The sequence below is a fragment of the Egretta garzetta genome, unplaced genomic scaffold (assembly GCF_000687185.1).
Source record: "Egretta garzetta isolate BGI_Z169 unplaced genomic scaffold, ASM68718v1 scaffold511, whole genome shotgun sequence".
NCBI classification, from domain to species: Eukaryota; Metazoa; Chordata; class Aves; order Pelecaniformes; family Ardeidae; genus Egretta; species Egretta garzetta.
In genome coordinates this window covers 645,414-664,831 of record NW_009258554.1, presented here as the reverse complement: position 1 = coordinate 664,831, position 19,418 = coordinate 645,414, and the positions used below count along the sequence as shown (strand labels likewise).

At 39.0% G+C, this 19,418-nt stretch overlaps 1 protein-coding gene across 3 annotated transcripts in view; it reads left to right on the top strand.

The window, feature by feature from the left end:
- Positions 1-5,175: 5,175 nt before the first annotated feature.
- The window catches only part of BCL2L13 (BCL2 like 13), a 35,821-nt gene continuing 21,578 nt past the window's right edge, over positions 5,176-19,418 (top strand). For 2 of the 3 annotated variants that reach the window (XR_004843197.1, XM_009647915.2), the window contains exons 1-4: positions 5,176-5,362; positions 14,895-15,005; positions 15,970-16,126; positions 19,337-19,406. Coding sequence is in view for 2 of the 3 variants with exons in the window: in XM_009647915.2 (XP_009646210.1) it covers positions 5,242-5,362; positions 14,895-15,005; positions 15,970-16,126; positions 19,337-19,406 (459 nt within the window). In the remaining variant the exon portion in view is untranslated. Of the gene's footprint in view, positions 5,363-9,118; positions 11,359-14,894; positions 15,006-15,969; positions 16,127-19,336; positions 19,407-19,418 lie in introns of those variants that run through there. The other variant, XM_035903345.1, reaches the window with a different exon arrangement.

Below are 19,418 nucleotides of genomic sequence, written 5' to 3'. Positions count from 1 at the left end.
CTCCCGCCCGGACCCCGCCGGCTGACTCATCCCGGCTCTTCGCTCCTTGCCGTTTCTGCCCAGATATAAATATCTCATTCATCGCCGTAGTAACTGAGTAGCTTACGCTGCGCTCTCGCAGGCTCGCTCCTCTGCTCCGGCTCTGCCGTTCGGCTGGCGCTGTTGGAAGTTAGAGCCAGTGCGGGGCTTCTGCCTTACCCGCCTGGCCTCTTGCTCGCTTTCACACCCGAATAGTGCAAGCTGCCAGGTTAACAAAGAAAGAGAATGAGAATTTGCTTGTGAAAGCTAGGTTTGTAATGATTTAATATTGGGTAAGAGGCTTTAAAGGTGGAAAGGATTGAAAACCTTTATAGTAACTAACTCATGTAGTTTTTGTTTTTCTTTCTAAAAGAAAAATCTAACCATTTGCGTAGAATGCTCACTTAGTTGCATTTCCCTCTAAGGTCAGCTAACACTGCTGCCCAGATAAACGACTATCATATTTTCCAGTATTTCTATCCATTACGTGCCACTAGAGGATCAATAATGGATGCAGTATTGATTCATTTCCAGTAGGTCTGACATGTTTGAACTTGGTAGTTCTCAGTTTATTAAAAAGAATCCCCTAGGGATAGACTGGGGGTTGGACCAGATGACCTCTAAAGGTCCCTTCCAACCCAAAACATTCTATGATTCTATAGTCATACCATCACGCGTAGTTGGAAAAGTACTCTGAAGAATTTGTCTTCCAACTTGATCGCCATGGGGTGCTTTGGAAAGTCCTACCTGTTAACGTGTTTTCAGAGACAAACTCCTGCAAGGTTAAACTAGTCCACACATGCAGGTCTCATTCAAAATCCCCACACGAGCCTTCTGGTGAGGTTGCAGAGCACTTGAATATCTTCCATCTTGTTGATACGGGGTGTGGTTTTGCAGACCTGCAACTCCTTGAAATGCGGTACATTTGGATAAAGAGCACCGTAGACGTGTAAGGCTGTAGATTAGAGTGAACTGAGGGTGGATACCTGTTGCAGAGATCGGTATCAGGAGGATGACCCAAACCTGTGACCATACCAGCGGCACGCTGCCCTAAAAATGATTTGAGCTCCGGTGCTGCCGTTTTGTTGCCTCACTAAGTCTCCCTGCCCGTGCTTGGCTGAATGCTTGCTGACTGAGACCACGCGTGCTTTGAAATAATGCCCCAGCAGCGGGAAGTATTCTGCTAGAGCGGTGGTCTAGGATGGTTAAGTTTGTAGCCGGTAAGTGGGGCTTGGTAAGCTGGGCTGTGGCTGGGAACTGCATCCAGCCCTAGACTGACTCCGTTTTCAAGTGGGACTTAACTACCATCATGGCTGGCGGTGTTATTTGTAAAAAGGAGGCGGTCGGTGGCTGCGCTATTGCTTCTGGACCTGTGTTTTAACAGTGCATTAGGAATCAGTAGTGATATTGATCACCTACGATTTTATTTATAAACATGCAGCAAAATACTTTATAAGGCTACAGCTCTAAAAGCAAAAGGCGAGTCTCTGACCTGCAGCAGTTGAAAAGATGCACAGCAGGTCTTGGTGGCAGTTGGTGAACTGTTCTTATGGGCAGTGTGATAAAGCTGTTGCATTTTGTCTTTTGAATGATGCACGGTAAACATAGCTTGATGCACGCTAGGATTTTGCAAGTAAGGACTAAAACGTAGCAGAGCCTCATCGCTAGGGGATTATATTCACTGTATTCATTGGTGGACTTGCGTTGCCCGTTATCTAACGTATAACTCTTCTGTGGATTAGGATGTGACAGATTGCATGAGGAAATGTCAGTCTGACTGGAACTCCTGTTCTCAGGCCGGTTGAGCAGCTCAGCCCACATGAAACAAGTGACAGCAGGGTCGGAGGAGTAGCAAGCTAACTAAGCTTCAACAAGTGTAGCCTTTCATTCTCCCAAGGGTGCAGGAATTGAGAAGGATGAAATTTTTTGGAGGGAGTAATTGGTAATAGCTTTGATCTCTCTAGCTTTTTAAGAGGCAATATTCTTGCAGTGAATCTGTTACACCAGAAGTAACCCTCTTGCCCTTGTTTTGAGGCTTACATAGTCTGTATAATGCCCTGTTTCCTCTGCTCCATTACATCTCCCATACAAGCTTTTTGTCTTACTCTCTTAAACAGTTTCTGGACCCTCTTCCATTTTGCTCCTGTAGTAGAAAGCTCTCCTTCCTCTGATCTGGTCTCTCAAGCTGCATGTCCTTTTTTAATCCCACTCATTCCTGAAAAATGGCCTTTTCTGAGATATTTACAGTAGCTGAGTCAATATTTCTCTATTTCTTTTTGTAAACAAAAACAGTCATTCACAATTCAAAATGAGTAATTCAGTTGCTGTGCTGTGGGCTTCTCTCAAAGGACCAGTGATTCTGATGTGCATTTCCAGTCTGGCATTCTTGTATGTGAAGCTGAAGGAATTTCTTCCATTCAAGTTCTTCCCTTCTCATTTCAGTACAAGACTACCTCTCAGAATATATTGACCAAAGTGATTACTTTTTTTCATCCAAAGCTTTTTTTTCTTCATTCTTTTCCCAGGGAAACATTAACCACTATTTAAATAAGCTGTGGTCTGATTCTGTCTTTTTTTTTTCTTTTTTTTTTTTTTTTTTCCCCTCCTCCCTCCAGAGGTGCTGAGCTAAGCATGCTGAAATTTTTGTGAATTAGGCTTCACTGTTGCATGTGGATCACTCTGCTGGTACGGAGTCTCATACTTGTTTTGATCAACTGTTTTTTTCTTTCATTTTCTGCACTGATTTGGAATTATATTTTGAAGAATAATCTTTGTTACATATTCAGACTTGTTCTTTGATCCACAGTGTAGTGTCTGGATGTCTCTGGACCATCCGTCCAACTGATTCTTTCAGGACAGATCAGTTCAGGTTGTCTGGAAGGGCTCCCATTCACTGTGTAGGCGTTGCGAGAAGCATGTTGGTTTCAGGACTGTGGATCTCTACTGAACAAACCAGAACTGTGGTGTGCTGTGGAGCTTTTGCTTTTTGGTGATTGGCATCTTTCACACCTGATGATGTGAACATGTGATGTGGTGATGGGCATCTGGGGATCCGGTCTGAAGAGCAGATCTATGGTTAAAGGATCCTAAAGTCATCTGAGCAGTTATTTTTTCCAAATCTCCCTGCTTTATGACAGTTGATTTATGGAAGTGGCTGAAGGGTAACTGTGTATTGTACAAAAGCTGTGCTTATCCTCTGCTATAATTTCTTATGTTCCTGAAGCACGATATGTTGCCTGTAGAGCACTCTGGGATGGAAGAGGCAACACAAATGTAGGACTACAGCTTCAAGGGAAAAGGGATGAGTGTTGGCTCAAAGTTTTGACATTGGTTCCTTCCTATATAAATCACTACTTCAGTTCAAGCCGTAGCAAAGACTCAACCAAGTCTTTCTGGTAAAGGATTTCAGGCGTTTTGAAATACATGGTAAGAGGCAGAGCTTCCAGAGTATAGTCTTCATGAAAGAGTCCTCCCCTGTTTTCAATACTGAATGAGTTTCAGAAATGAGGGTTGCTAAAGATCAACGAAAGGATGCTTAGCCAATTTTACACCAACTCTTTTCCTTTTGCAGCTTTTAGTTTGACAGATAGTTTTTTCTTTGCCAAGCTACCTACTCACACAGTAACCATGCCACAGCACAGCTGTAGTTCTGTTTATCCTCGGTAACCAGTTGTACTGCTATTAATCTGAATTCCTTTCTGGGGAGGAGGGGCTTTAGAAGTTGGCCTAGACATCTTGCATAGCTAGACAGATCAATACTTTTCTTTTGCTTGCTTTGTTTCTTATTATTGTTAATCTTGAGGCTTCATTTGCAGATTGTGCTTTGGTTTGGGAATCTTGTTCCCTCTCTCAGTTTCAAGGCATTTCCAATGTAATCAGGAACCCTCTTGAGATGTTCCAACTCCTGATCCTTGTACATAGCATTTTTCTCATTCAAACTCTTTTGAGCTTTAAACTTGGTTAGAATATTTTTTTCTAAATGTAACTGCACTCTCAGACTAGTAAATTGTCTAGCTCCTCCAGTATCTGTTAAGTAGCTGTTCTGTAGCATGAACTTTTCTGCATGCCTTTCAGTTAGACATCCATTCTGATGGCCAAGAGTGGACTACTACTTGTTTGGGAGTGACTCTTAGAAGTGATGGAGAACTTAATTTTGAGGGTTCATCTTAAAGCCCTAAATATTGTTGATTTGTCAAGTAGATTGTGTGTTGGAGGTAGTTATCCAGACTGTTCCTAATATAAAGGGCTAAAAGATGTTGATTAATCTGAAACTTCCTTTCAGTCTGTTGTATGGCTTTTTCCCCACTTCCATGTTGCCTTCTGAAATGTTTTTTTTTTTTTTTTCCCTTGTCCTTTATGGCTTTTACTTTCTCTCTGCTTTAGTTTTTCATTATTGGAAAAACTACTTATTTGGATGTTTGAAAAGAGTGACAAAACAAATAAAGTAAAACAGGGAAGTTCTTTGGGCAGATGTTGCTGTTAGGTGTGGATTTCTGTTTTGTAAGTCTTGATGTCTGAGTGAGAAATCCAGGACACACAACCATCTGTTCTTCCAATCCCTACAATGAATGTGGCATTTCCTTTGTTGACCATATGTTTTCCATTGCTGTTGGAACTGTAAAATGAATTTGAGGCAATTGCGGTCACTTTTTCTGCATTAAAATTTTTAAGCATCATCATAGAAAATCTGAGAAAGTAGAGAATTGGGAAAGTAATCACTGGAGGCTTAGGGGAAGAGAGAATCCTGAGAAGCTGTCTTTTTACCTCAAATTGTAGTTAACTAAGCCTTCAGAATCCCTTAAAACCTCTTTGCATGAATACATGTGTATTTTTGTGCGTGGTTGAGTTGGGAGGCATTAGGAGGCAGACACAGGGTGAGGAACTGTTCAGTCTGCTTTGATGTGAGAGTAGGTATGCCAAGCAGGAGTGAGAAATGGTGCTGCTGGCAGCAGGCAGGCAGGGTGCTGGGCTGGGAGGCAGGTGGTTTTACTCTGCACTGTTCTTATTAAAATATGAATGCATAGGATATCAGGGCAAAAACCTGGATATTACTTCGCGATTGTTATGTAATTCCTTGTTATGTATGAGTTCATGACCTATTGCAACCTTATAAAAAAAAAACCCAAACAAAATACTCTTATTCTTTCCTTACAGTCTTCCTCGGTTACCCAGAGAAAACCCTACGTGCCCCATAAGAGCACTGCCACGTTGCAAGCCAACCCGATGGCGTCCTCTACTGCTGTGCCTGTAGGATTTCACTACGAAACAAAATACGTAGTTCTCAGCTACCTGGGACTTTTATCACAAGAGAAGCCACAGGAGCATCCTCCTCCTTCAACTCAAGGTAATATCTGCATATTCATCTGCATATTTACATATGCAACTAATTTGCAATTAGTTCTCCAGCTGTTTGTGCATGGATGCAGAATGTTAGCCTGATGTTTGGTATAATGAATCTCTTATTTTATTCGTTTAAAATAATGGGAAGAGGTGCTGATGGAAACAAGACTGTTAGTATTTAGATTGCTGTTTTAATTTGAACTATGCCAGGGCCAATTGGTGTTTATGAAGTGGTTTTAGTAGCTGCCTTGAGGTTAGGAGCGGGGGTTATGTATTATCTTTTTTGACCCATCTTGAGAATTTGAGCCCATGCTTGCTTTTCTGGGGAGGCACATGGAAGTAAGCAGGTGTGAGGTGGTGTTTACCAGCATAAACTCTGAGCGATGACTTGAGCAATCTCATGTGCGAAATAGTTTTGCCCTGTTATGTTAACGCTTCTGTTGTTGTCAGTCAGTGGTAGTGCAGAGATGTGAGCCTTAACCTGGCCTATGCTGTATCTATTTATTTATTTAATTTCAAGAAGTCAAGTACTGCAAGGAGTCAGATAGAGTCAGATGTTTCTTCCAGAACAGGTTTACGCATATAGGAGGTTAAATAAATGAATAGGAGGCAGAATAAAAGAAGTTTGACAGATTGTGTTTCAGATAAACTTAGGTAATAAAACTTTATTTTGTGGTGGCAAGTGCTTTAACAATGTTATTTGTCAAGATTATTTTGGTGGCTTGTCACTTCTTAATGACATTGCAGTCACTACTAGTTCCTGTGACTCAGGACTTACTCTGATGAAAGGCATATTTAAAAATAAAAAGACAGTCTTCAGATTTTTTTTTTTTTTTTTTTTTTTGAACAAGCATTTAAGAATGAATATGCTGTCATTTACTGAACTTACCTGTCATGAAGTGAGAAATTCCTGAGAAGAAAAGATAGCATCAAAGTTAGGACAGAAATTATTTTATCACTTTAGCATATGCTGGTTATATCATATATTGTTTGTAAAATTAATCTTAGTATATTTAAGGTCTGTCTGTTGCTTCCACTTTGACTGCATCTGTGGTCCATGAAAGGAGAGGCACCTTAGTGCCAAGATGCTGTTTCATAAAACCCTTTGTGGGAAAATGTGTTTATTTTAGCAATAATGTCTCATTTTGAATATCCTATCTGGTGTAACTGGGCTATAACTGGAAATGTATTGAGCATGTATAGAGTTACAATGTGGGAGAGTCTGCTTTGTTCTGTAAACGCAAGATTCAGAAAGGAAACTGTTAGTCTTAAAGCTTTTTTTTTTAATACATTGGCTGCAGTTACCTTTGAAATATTTACAAATTGAGGGAAAACCTTTCAACTGATTCTTACTACAGAAACCTCTAAGAAATACTTGAATTAAAGAGCAATATTAAAACTTTATAATAAAAGAGGAAGCTATAAATGCTTAAATCAAATTTTTGTAGTCAGTTAAGAGGACTTAAGTCCTGAGTAAAGATAACTGTTGACTCTACTTTTCAGATACTGTTTAGATATGTTACCTTGGGTGACAGCAGGCTGTAGTTGGATTTGCTATTAAAATACTCTAAAGCATTGATACTTTCCAAATCTGTTCTTTCATCCTTGTTGCCCTAAACTTTCCCTTCTAAACAGGAAATTCTCTTACATTTCCCCCACTCTCGCTCCCCAAACCAGGCAGGGACCACAACTTACCCTGTCCTGGTCATCCTTCACTGTGATTAGATCTCTCAGTGTTTTTACTGCTTTCTGATAAAAGCCTCTGGGTAAAATAATTTTCCCTTACTTTTAATCTGCCATGTCGTTTCTCACTTTGTTTTGTAATGCCTTGGATGGACTTCAGGCTGTTACTGAGCTAAGTGCAAATGCTTTATCCTTCTGCTTTGGGATTTGTTTAATTCTTTCCTAACTCACTTTTCATGGTGTTTTTCTGCTTTCCATGCTTCCAACAGCTTTCATTTGTCTGACAGTTACTTTCTAAAAATCCTTTCTCCTAATTCTCTCGTTGCTTGTAGCTGAACGGTCGTTTCAGCTGCACTCCCAGGGTATGTGTGGTAACAGCCGTGTGTTTATTTTGAAGTACTGTATGCATCTTCTTTGAATATTAAATAGTTTATATATACAGTCTGTGTCTCCTTGTTGTCTAGCATGTGGCTGATGCCTAGTTGCTGTACCAAACCGCTCTGCTCTGTGCTCTGTATTCTCCCCAGGGAAACAGCCAGAGAAGGAGCAGCCCATAATGGATATTACCTGCACTGCCTAATGCACTGCTGGAAGGTAGCTGGGTATTACAGTAACAAGTGTGGTCTGTGAAGCCTGGTTAGAACAAAAGAGATGTGAAAGCCAGTAAATTGAAAATGAATAGTTGTTGTGTAGAATCCCATCATGAGGAGGAAGCTACTGGGTTTTGGTAATGAAGGCATATAAGAGATAAAACATTCTATGATTCTATGATAATAACAGTGTGACATTACATCGTGCTTGTCAGTGTGTTTTTCAAGCACTGTCATCCACTATTGATACGGTATCTTGAGTTCTTTCATTGATGATTTTTGTGGTACTTTAAAACATTGGGCAGTAGTCTTTCTACTCTCTAATGGCTGAACGCTGTTGATTTTTGAACTGAGAGGATTCTGATACAAAGTACCTGTCACTTAATCTTATTTTGCTTTCATTTGTTTATTGTTCTGACAGACTTTCATGGGAAGCAACTGAAGCAGTGATTTTGGCTACTGCCTGTTTCTATTTTAGTTGCAGAACACTTTTCTATTTTATGTGTTTCATTCATATGAGGTATTGACTCTGGTATATAGTACTTTCCCTTCATATATTTTTCTTAGATCCAAGTAAGTCCTTACTCTCTTGTCTGATTTCTGTATCATATTACAATATAAGGGTAGTATCCAGGAAGGCTAGTTTTAGTTTGCCCTCGTAATGTTAACCTCTTTCGTCTCCTTTGGTATCGGAGAGTGAGGGACTGCTCAGTTCGGGGGCAGTTCGAGCAGGATCCTAATTACAGCCACCTTGTATCACCTGCTGGAGGATCTTCTCTCTTTCCATTGCATGTATACAGAACATGGGGAAATAAGGCCCACTAGGTGTGGTTAGTATTTCCGTGCCTCCCTCTAGTCTCCTTCTACAGCAGTCTCCCCAGATTTCAGTGAAGTTTCAACACTCCAGTTAAACTAGAGAATGGGTCAAAAAAACAACCAAAAAAAGTGATCTTTCCCAACAGGAGGGGTACTATTTTCTCTCTGCTAGAACTGGTAGGAGAAATTGAATGCTTTTGTCTGTTTCCCTTCCTTTCCTCCTACAGTCATATCCCACAAACTTCTGCTTTCCAGCATTTTGTACTAGAGAGATCTTTTTCTGATGTATGTCTTTTTATTTCAAAAACTCTCTTTAAGGTATTTGTTAGATTTCAACTTAAAATTTCTCATTTTTTGCAGACTTAACATGCTTTACAAGACCAATGGTTTTCGGAAGGATATTATTTCACGAAGAGAAAACAGACAAATTACATAGAAAATTACCTCACTGTATTTCCTTTTGGATCTCTTGGTTGGTCTTGATTTTGTTGCAGGGAAGATGGCTTCAATTACAAGAGCTTCTGGCTTCAAGCAAAGAAGGCCGATCTCAATCAACATCTGATTACTACTTTGAAATTTTTATTTAGATAGCTTCTCTTCAGTGCAGGGACTAAAGAGAGAACCATCCACAGTATTCCAGGCTCTTGAATAAAAGACAGTTTTATTGGACAAACCAATCTTTTAACACATAGTTAGCTCTATAGTATTCTGTAGTTAATTTCAAAGTAGTATTCTATAGTAGATTTCAGTGTGTCCAGAGGAAAATCCAGCAAACCTAGCTGGGCAATGGTTTGAGAGATTATTCCTATTACACTTTTGGCAGAATAGTGATTCTGCATAGCACTCACTTCAATTTATTTAAAGCAAAGTCCGTTAGCAGTAAATTCTGTTACTTTTTGGTAGTTTTTCAGGTAGGTGAATAATACAAGTTGCTTGGATAAATCAGATACAACACATGCAATAAAATATCTGTGTAAGTTCATGTGGTTTGAGGCAACGGGCGAGTACAATTATTTAAAATGTGTGCAAGTGTGGAAGCTCTCAGTTATCTGTTTATTAGATTGTGGAGAGATGCTTTAGCATTTTTTTGGAACTCTTGTAGTATCTATAACTACTGGTTCATACACAGAAAATAAATATCAAGTATTGGAAAACATTTCTACATTTTTCCCTCTGAAGTTCATGTTCATTATAGCAGCTTCCAGTCTGCTGCAGTTGTTAGTACTACTTACTTTCTAAGTGAGTCAAAGAACTTTGGTTTTGTGATTCAATATATTTGTATTATAAATGCTCCTTTGTGATTCATCAAGGAGTGACTTTTAGTGTATTTCTGTTTTTTAATCTACTTCCCCGTAGTTAGACCCCATCCCATAAGCCTGTGGCTATAACGAAGATTCTGAAGGAAAGTAGTTTTTTTGTGTTTTCCTTGACAGAATGAGGAATCTTGAATAATCCCTTAGCTCACATAGCATCTGGAAGATTTATAATCAATGCCACTGTGGCATGGTGGCATAGATTACTCAAGAGGTGAACAAGGTTTTGACAGTTTTACAGATTCCCTGAGGCGCATGCTATCCACAGTACTTTAATCCAATTATTGTGTACAATGTTCTTTTGATCATTTATTATCTGTTTTGGACTTACTGTATGAAGTGCTGTATTTAGTCAGTGATCGAGGCATTTTAGTGGTTTCCCACGCACATTTCTTACAGCGGTGTTGAACTGGGTTACTGAGAGAAAAGGGTTTTACATTTATTTGTTCACTTGCTTCGGTTAGAAGTGAACTCTGTTACGTCTTAGTCTCCTTAGTGGCCATCCCAAATCTAACGGTAGTGCCTCTTTTATATGGTTTTAACCGTCAGGGGTTGGATGCCTGTCGTTGCAAGATTTTCTGTCATCAGGTGACACTTTGGCTGTTGCCAAATATCTTGGTTTTCTTTGTACTCCATCCCTTCAGACTACCTACTGTTGGTCTGTAGGAAATGAAGGAGTTTTTGAGGTGGTTTTAGCTTACGTGAATAACTCATACCTTAGAAACTTTCCTCTTAAGGTACAACATGCCTACTTTGGCTGAAAAGGTACATGTTGTAGGTCAGACCAGTCCAGTTCATGGTAATGAGGAAGGTATTTCCTGATCTGAGGCAAGGAAAGAGAGTTTTTGGGCTGTGACTTGGAGAAGTAAGAGGTAGTCCCTCCAGGAATGTGAATTCCCACTTAATTAAGCCTCCTCTCTGCCCCCCCAAAAATTGACTGCTAGTTGGCAACGTTTTATCTCTTTTATTCTTAATATTCTGGACTTTTTTAGTTTCTTTCAAACTGAGCCTTCTTATGGTTTATAAAGAGCTGCTTTTAAACATTTCTAAACAAATCTAGGGCCACATTTATGTATGGCAGTCTGTGTTCTGGAGTTTGCTTGGGTAATAGATGTACTTTTCATTAAAGGAAACAAATGAATACGTTTTTAAAGAGATTTCACATATATTTTTGTCACTTCTCGGTGCTTACAGAAATTTTAGACACTTACTTATTCTCATTGTTTTAAGAATTCTGAGATATTAAAGGAATACTAGAAACCATGCTGAAAGTAAATGTTGACTATACAGAAGTTAATACAGAGACCCGGGAGAACTTGAAAACAGAGATATTGGTGAATTAAAATTACAAGCATGAAAGAAAAAAATATCAGGACCAATCTGTGACATCAGTGGCTTTCTTTTTCATTCACTCTGCATTCACTTCACTTGAACTAAAAAGGCATAACACCATTTCAGTCTCTCTGTAAAGTTGATGTAGTCTCTTGTTAGCTGTAGTTCACCACAAACACTGTAGAATCAGATGTGCAGGCTTCCCTCGCTCTCATGAATGACTTCCCATCCCTCCTCCTCCTCCTGGGATCAAACCGGGGGAACAGGTTAGTCTTGTATTCTTACTAAACTTCTGGAACGGCCTTACTGGTGGAGTTTTACTGAAGTATTACATTTATTTACTAGTCATAACCCTGTCTGATTATCAGTGATGCGGTGCTTGATGGACTTTTAGCATACATTTTCTCCTCCTTTGCAAGTTACCTCCAAATACCCAAAAACCAAAATCTTAACAAGAACATACTTCTGCAAAAGGGAACATTTATTCCATAAATAGAAAGTAGAATGCACTATCTTCTTCATGTAAGACTGTGTAACAGAGGTTTGTTGTGTCTTTAGGTTGGGAAGAGGCCTTTCAGAGTCATTTACCAAAAGCCTGTAATAGGCAAACCCATTTTTTCAGCATAGGAAAGCATTCAATGTTTATGGATCTTACAAGTACCGTTTCTGGTGTGACCATTTGTATTATTAAACAATGAAAATATGTCTTCATCTACTAGAAGCTATTTTTACTGGTTTATTCTACCTGTTTGCAAACTGACTTGGAAGTTGTCTAAAGGAAAAAAAGACTGCTTGGTTAGGACCTTTGCTGTTGGAACAGGCTGTTCTCCAACATGCAGTGCAATTTTTGTTGGTAGTGGTCAACATATAGGAGATGGAGAAATCTGAAGTCCATTGATAATTAGGGGAATAAATGGTGCCAAGTCACTGGTCCGGGAGGGGCAGGTTTTTGATGTTTTGGCACGACTGAATAGTCAGGTGCTATTGGAATCAGCAGCTGCTGCAAAGTTGTGGGTGTTACGAGATGGAAACCATTGACTGCAGCACTGATTATCTAAACAGCTCTTTTGTAAGCTGGCAGCAATGGAATTTCTCTTCCTTCCATTTTCCGGGTGACTTATTATCAAGTATGACAGCTTGTCATGTGTGATCATCATCATGTTGGTCCCGTGAGAACGGGTGCTCTCCTGAATACCCTCATCCCTTCCATATAAAGGGTGAAGCACAGGTTAAAATAAGAGTTTGTACTTGCATATACTTCTTGTGCTTGACTGTGAAGCAGTGGTTCGGTCATTCAAAGAGGTGACCTTAGAAAGACTGACAAGGCATTAGTGAGTGTCTGTTCATTAACCAAAAGCAGGAACAGTTTGCTCCTCTCTGGAATTTATTGTTCAGAGTGGCAAAGAGAAACTGTTTGAGAAGGAATTTAAGAAGCTAACTAAAGTTATTCTGAACATAGTGATGATGATCTGTCTAACTGTGTGGTTAAGTAAAAAGGAATTAAACTGTTGTTCCTTTAAACCGTTCACATAAATAAATGTAAACATTTTACACTGACTTGTACATTGGTTTAGAAAGATGTTGTCTCACAGGTATCTATTGAGCGATGAGTTTTTAAGCATTAGCACGCATTCGGTGGGTTGATTCTGTGGATTTTTAACTTACTTTTCAAATGTAGGAGACCTTGCAAGCTTATTGTCTAGTGTTTTTTTTAAATACAGAAAATGCACAACGTACTTTACTACACATCTGTGTGTGTTAGCTAGTATTGTTTTTATGGTTTTCACACACTCTGATATGAAAACTAGTGATATTGTTTGTCCAAGATGGAGGAAAGGGGAAGGTGATACAACATTTAAAGTGAGTTTAAGCAGGTTTAAGTCGAGATGAACCGAAGAAAACAGACAGCTGTTCATAAGACCACCAAATTATGATTTAGTGTCTTCAAAACAGGAATGAAAACAGACATGCCAGAAAGCTACACTGGGTGTTGCAGGACTTACCTGAAGATTTGGGTGTGAAATATAAGTGATGAGGAAGAAATGAAGCCAGATGATACCAGCCTTACAAATACAAATCCTTTTCCTTTTTATTTTCTTCAAGTGTGTGAAGAGCCTCTGCAGAGCAGAATGATGTCTAGGTGCCCAGGGGGAATAGTAGGCAGTTGATGTAGGTGGAGAGAGGGTGAGACAGGTTGGAGAGTCATCAGTATTTGGGTGTATGAGTAAGAAACAGTGGACATTGGCAACGTTATCAGAAGGTCGGCCAGGACATGGTGTTTAAATCAAGGACATGAGAGAACGTGAAGTCTCAAAAAAGAATTCTAAGGAATATTCAGAAGTAAGAGAGTTAAGAAAATGTGTTGTGGGTAACCCAGTCACTGATACTGTTGAAAGTAGCAGAGTGCAGGGCTAATGAGGACTGATAATTGACCCAAAACTCAGGGAAGGAAATGGCTGGAAGGGGGATTACTTAGCAAAGGGAAGTTTTGTGGTCAATTTTATTTGTTTATTTATTTATTTCAGGAGTAAGTTGATAAAAAATTCACTTTTATATTTGTATGGGTATAAGAGAGATGGATTTTCTCTCTAGGACATTTGAAGGAATCAAAAGGAAGGAAGAAGAAAATTTCAGTGTTGACTGTTGATTCAGTGATGTTTGGTGAAAATAAGACAGCTGTTAATCAAACAGCTTTTGTATTATGCTTTAAGAATGGGATTTGAAGACATGCTTGAAAGCTGACGGAAGAAATAAAGATTAGCAAACCCAAAGAAAAAGCAGCTAAAAGCGAGTTTTGAGCTGGAGCTCTGTCCCAGACATCTAGTGTTTTCCATTGGTACCCATTCCATAAAGCAGTTACTTCAGTAGTTACCTTGCCATATGGCATTGTATCGGAAAGGTTGACATTCAGCAGGCAGTTCCTTAAAGATTTGAATGTTTTACATTGGCTTGTTTTGAAACAATTTTTTATTTCTCTTCTGCTACAGCATAATAATTAAGGTGATTTGGAGTCTATGTAATCCTGAATGATATGGTTGAAACAACTTCTTGTTATCAAATAGCTAGAGTCAGCGCACGGAATATGTATTTGGGATCCCAGACCACGGCATGTGTACTTCTGTGGATATACAGCCATTTCAAATTCCTAAATGACTTGATTAGGAGATGAGAATTGACAATTGACTGACTGGGGTTCTTTACCTCTCTTATTTACTTGTGAACCCAGTCTTAGATTATTTCATTGTGGCCTGTAGACTCCTCGTGAGCAATGACATGATACATAGTTAATAGATTTTGGGACTCTTCACTGATGTCATTGCATAGTTGCTCTGAGTATTTTTGTAGATTTTGCAGGCATCAATATAATTTTTATAGTTTCTTACTAAAAATCAAGCTTATGCCTGTGTCCACTTTGTTTTGGTGTAATTTGATCATGAGTGTATTAGTTTCAGTGACTGGTTGTTTATGTGTCTTTGTTTGATTTTGGTCTTAAATTTAAGACAAGCTTGTTTTTAAAGCCGTTATATATTCTGCTTGTGACTTTACAGTTCTGATTTTTTTATATATATATATTCATATTTAAAGCACCTCTTTATCTTGGATAGGCCTGGAAGTTTATGTGTTTCTGTTCATATAATAAAACTTTTGTAATAAGTGCCCTTAAGGGATCAGACTTTTTATGTTGCTGTCTGAAATAGAACTTTCACCTTGAATTTCTTTATAGTTAATATTTCTGTATGATGTTCCATTATCTACCTTATTTGAAATACTACATCTGAATAATTTCTCTGGTTTCTTTTAGGGACTCAACAACAGCTTATAGCACAACATGCTTTGGAGAAAGAGGCTTTGGAGAAGATTAAAATAGAAATCGAGGAGGAACTAAAACATCTTGATGAAGAAATCTTGGAAGGTGCTCTTCAGATTTTTCCATTTCAGTTGATAATTTCTATGCCCTATAATGGTGGTTAATCTGTAACAGGTACTCTAGTTAAAGAGACTTGGATGCAATGAATCTCTTTACCCTCCTCCCCCACAAGATTTCCACACATTGTCACATGAAGTAAAATAGTTAAACGTTACCGTTTGGAGCAGTGGAGTCTAGCCAAAGCAAACAATTGAGTGACATTTAATAGGCTACTATAAATAATGATATGTAAGCAGTCCTTAAGCTGCTCCAGTTGATGACAGAAGTGAAATCATTCCTCAGCAGCTAACATTCAGGGGAGTGTGGACTTGAACCATCTGATTTCTTACTTCCACCAGGTTTATTTTTTGTGACATTCTTTGACTATAGATGTGGCTTTTGTAGGACTACCAGCAAGAGATGATTTAGAAACAAACTTTGCCTTGCATGTATGTTGCAAATTGGAAATCTGAAGTAGAGAGGCTCTAGATCTGTTTACGTTCATCCATACAGACCTTTCTTAGAAGTTTTAAACTGAGAAGGAAAAGGTTATATGAACAAAATATTATTTTTTAAAATGATACTCTGTTACTGCTGCAGATATGCCCATGCGTGGGCAAATTTTACCATGGAAAAGAGGCTCTCTTGCTGCTCCACTGGGGTTGGCATCAGCTTAAAATTGAGATTAGTTGCATCTTCAGCTAACTTGCTGGTTAGGATGCAGTTGTGAAATACAAGCTGGGGGGGAAATGTAGCTCAAAGTCATCTGTGGCTTGTAAGTACCGCTCCCACAATATATTTGGACCATACTTCTTTTACTACAATTTGTTCATAGCATGCTTTGACTACAGGGTTGTGATTTCTTTGTCCCTTATGTAAACTGTGTGAACTGGTGGGATAAGAAATCTGAGACTGTTGATGTTCTTATATGAATCTATTTTACTTTATTTTGAATGCTTTCTTCTCTCAGCATTTACCACTACAGGATTTGACTGCCATACTTCCCCAGTGTTCAGTCCTGCCAATCCAGAGAGCTCAATAGAAGACTGCCTGGCTCACTTAGGGGAGAAAGTGTCCCAGGAATTGAAAGAACATCTGCACAAAGCACTGCAGAGCTTGCTTAGCAAGTGAGTTTCCATTTGCTTTTTCAAAGGGAAGGTGTTTCCTTTTGCATTGTGCCTGCTGCTGAAATCCTAGAGTTGGGAATACATTTTGTATTGCATTTCTTTCTTTTTCAATGTTCCTTTATCTGGCTGGTTTTTGTTTTGTGTTGTAACGTGCTAATACTTCTTTGTGGTGTTTTGCTCTTTGCAGTCATATAAGTTCTAAAACTTTTCTAATCTTTTATCATTGAACATCTGGGACTAATTCAAGTAGTTTGAGTTGCTGGTGAAACCAGCAGCTTGCAGGTGCCAGTTGCCATTGCCAATTTCATAAATGCTGGGCTGTAGCCAGATTAACTTTTTTTGCCTTATAGTTAAGAGTAGAGCTGAAGTCTGGCTCAAGATAAGTGAGAGAGTTTCCCTTCATGACTACCACCCAGGCACACATCTGAAGTAAATGTGGGCCCCTGGGCTGTCCTGCCAGTTTAAGCTTATTGCTTAAATAGCACATTGTACTTGGAATGAATGCTACTTTTGCAAATTGGTAGAATTGTTGTAGTTGCTTGTTTTTCTGTTATAAACTACCAGGCTGATTTTAATGGATCCACATGAACTACTTCTGGCTGTTCTGAGTGACCTCCAAAATGTATTTGAGAGAGCTGGAGTTGAAAGGTGCTACTTTAGGGACAGTTACATAAATGCAGTTGTGAAGGCAGCATTAGCAAATAGCTATCTGAGTCTATCTTTTGTGGATTGGTTTAAATAATATGGCTCAAAAGAAGCTGAGAATCTCTAGTACTACTCTTTCAGAGTTTGTGTAGCTGTTCATGAACTGTTTGAACAACAAGGTACTGGAAGCCTAGATATCGGTGCCCAGTGTAAACTTTCTGATACATGGGGCTTAAGCCTTCCATACATGCATTGGAGAGGCATCTCATGCCCTCATGAAGGTAATACCCTTCATGACAGACTTCTGGAAGATTATGAATTTGGAATTGATTCCATCTGAACATCAGGAAACACCTTTTTACTATGAGGGTGACTGAGCACTGGCACAGGCTGTCCAGAGGGATTGTGGAGTCTCCGTCCTTGGAGATACTCAAAAGCCGTCTGGACTTGGGCCTGGGAAGCCTCCTGTAGGAAACCTCGCTTGAGCAGGGAGGTTGGACAGGATGTTGTACAGCAGTGCCTTCCAACCTCAACCATTCTGTGATTCCTTAACTAGCCCATTTATACCGTAACTAGCTCCCTAGTCAACAACAAAGGGTTGACTTTTTATGACTAATATAATTTAAAACTGACTGTTCAAAGTCAGATATGATGGGGCTTTGCGCAATGTGATGCAGTGAAAGGTGTCTCTGCCCATGATCTTTAAAGGTCCCGTCTAACTCAAACCACCCTTTGATGCTATGATTCTGACCTGGATTTCACAGCAAAAGTGCCATGTAACGTCTGACCAGACAGATGGCAATGGTTGTCTCTTTTTCCATCCAAGGGAAAAGTAGACTCGGTCAACTCACCATCTAACTTTCAGAAACTAATATATATACTGTCTGCTTCTACACTTACAGAGTCAAAAAGCAAGTTCGGTATTGTGTAAACTAACAATTATTTACCCACAGAAAAGAGTATGTGGGGTACAAGTTTCTCCTTAAGTGGCAAAAGAAATGCTAGTGCATTCCTCCAAAATGGCAGAAGCTTATCTGCCTTTACAAGCCATGCATTTGCCCTACGTGGCCTTAAAAACTTGTACTTAGTATCTTCTGAAGAACTGAGGTTTTGATAAATACCTCACGACACACTGAAAAACCAGACTGGTGACAAGTTGGAAAATTAGTAGTAAGCCTTGCAACCCACACCCTTATGTGTCTGAAATGGTAAATTGAAACAAAAGCATTTTAAGTTTAAATGTCTTAAAGGTTGTAGATAGTTGGCTGACTGACATTGAGGGGTCATACCTGGTGTACTCTAGGTTGATTCTTTTTGGAGAGTTCCTGAGATGAGGTCTTTGTAAATTAAGTAGTTTTTGATTGTTAGTAGCCTGATGTTCTAGCCATCTTGTGTTTTCCATAGGAAAATATTTGCATTCTGAGTATTTCTTTTATTTGTATACATACGTACATCCATACATATAAAGTCTGGAATGCCTGTGAAAACGTGTTGACACGCATGCCTTTTTATAAGGCAAACTAGAGCTACTGTTTAATCTCTTGATAATATCCTTCCTGCAGCTGTTGTTGCTCTTCTCATCCCACTGATTCATTTGGATTTGCGTTTTAAAGGAACTAATGTACCAAGGAAGTTAAGAGAATGCACTTAAAATGACAAACCCAAATTTTGGTGTGTGCTTTAGCTCTGGTTTTTTACCCATACTTGCTACAGTAGTGCAATTTGAGGCAGTACTTATTTTGCTTATATTTTCCTGTCCTCTTATATACATATGAACAAGTATGTTTATGGTACAGCAGGCTGTTAGATCATGACAGCTTCTTGGAGTTCAATAAGCAGTCTTCTGTCCAATACCAGTTACCACTACTTCCCTTAAGCTAAAGTCTGAACTTGCCTTTTGTCATGATCTGGCTTAGGACAACTGCTTTTGAAGCAGTACATCTTATGCTGTCACTTGGCAGAAAGTCTTTACTGTTGCTGACTCTGTGATGATGTATGATCTTGGAGGAAGGAGTATGGAGGAGGGGAATTTCACCATCCCAATTCAGAGAAGTAGAGATGCAGTGAGTCTAAAATAGAGGTATCTACTGAACTACAAAGGGGGTTTTTGTAATCAGAAGTGCTGTTTCTTGCAAATAAAGGCTTCAGCTGTAACTTAATGCAGTCAGTCAGCCTGTGTTCATTCATAGACTATATAGTTTATAAAAATTTTACTCTGCATTGACCTCTTATCTCACGAGTGAATTTCTTAGTGGAATTTTTTATCTTTAAACTCTCAGATTATAAAAAACTATATGCAAGAGCTTAGAAATTTTGGTAGCATATCAGAGAACCTACTTCTGTGAAGTCATTTTAGCTTCAGACTGTCAAATTATTATGAAATTCACTTAATCAATTGTCCGGTGCTGGTGTTTTATGTCCTAAAATGCAAGACATGTTAGCTCTTGAAAATTATTTGCTGTAATACATGTGAAAATATTTTGTTCTCTGAAAACTGAGAATTTAATTTTATTCATGTTCTTTTGTTTCCTTTTATAACTTTCAGTGTTGGTTTAACTTCTGCAGGCCGGTGACATATCAAGAGTATCGAGAGCGCACACAAGAGACAGCTGCTCATGCCAGTGGATGGAACAAGGTACCAAATAAG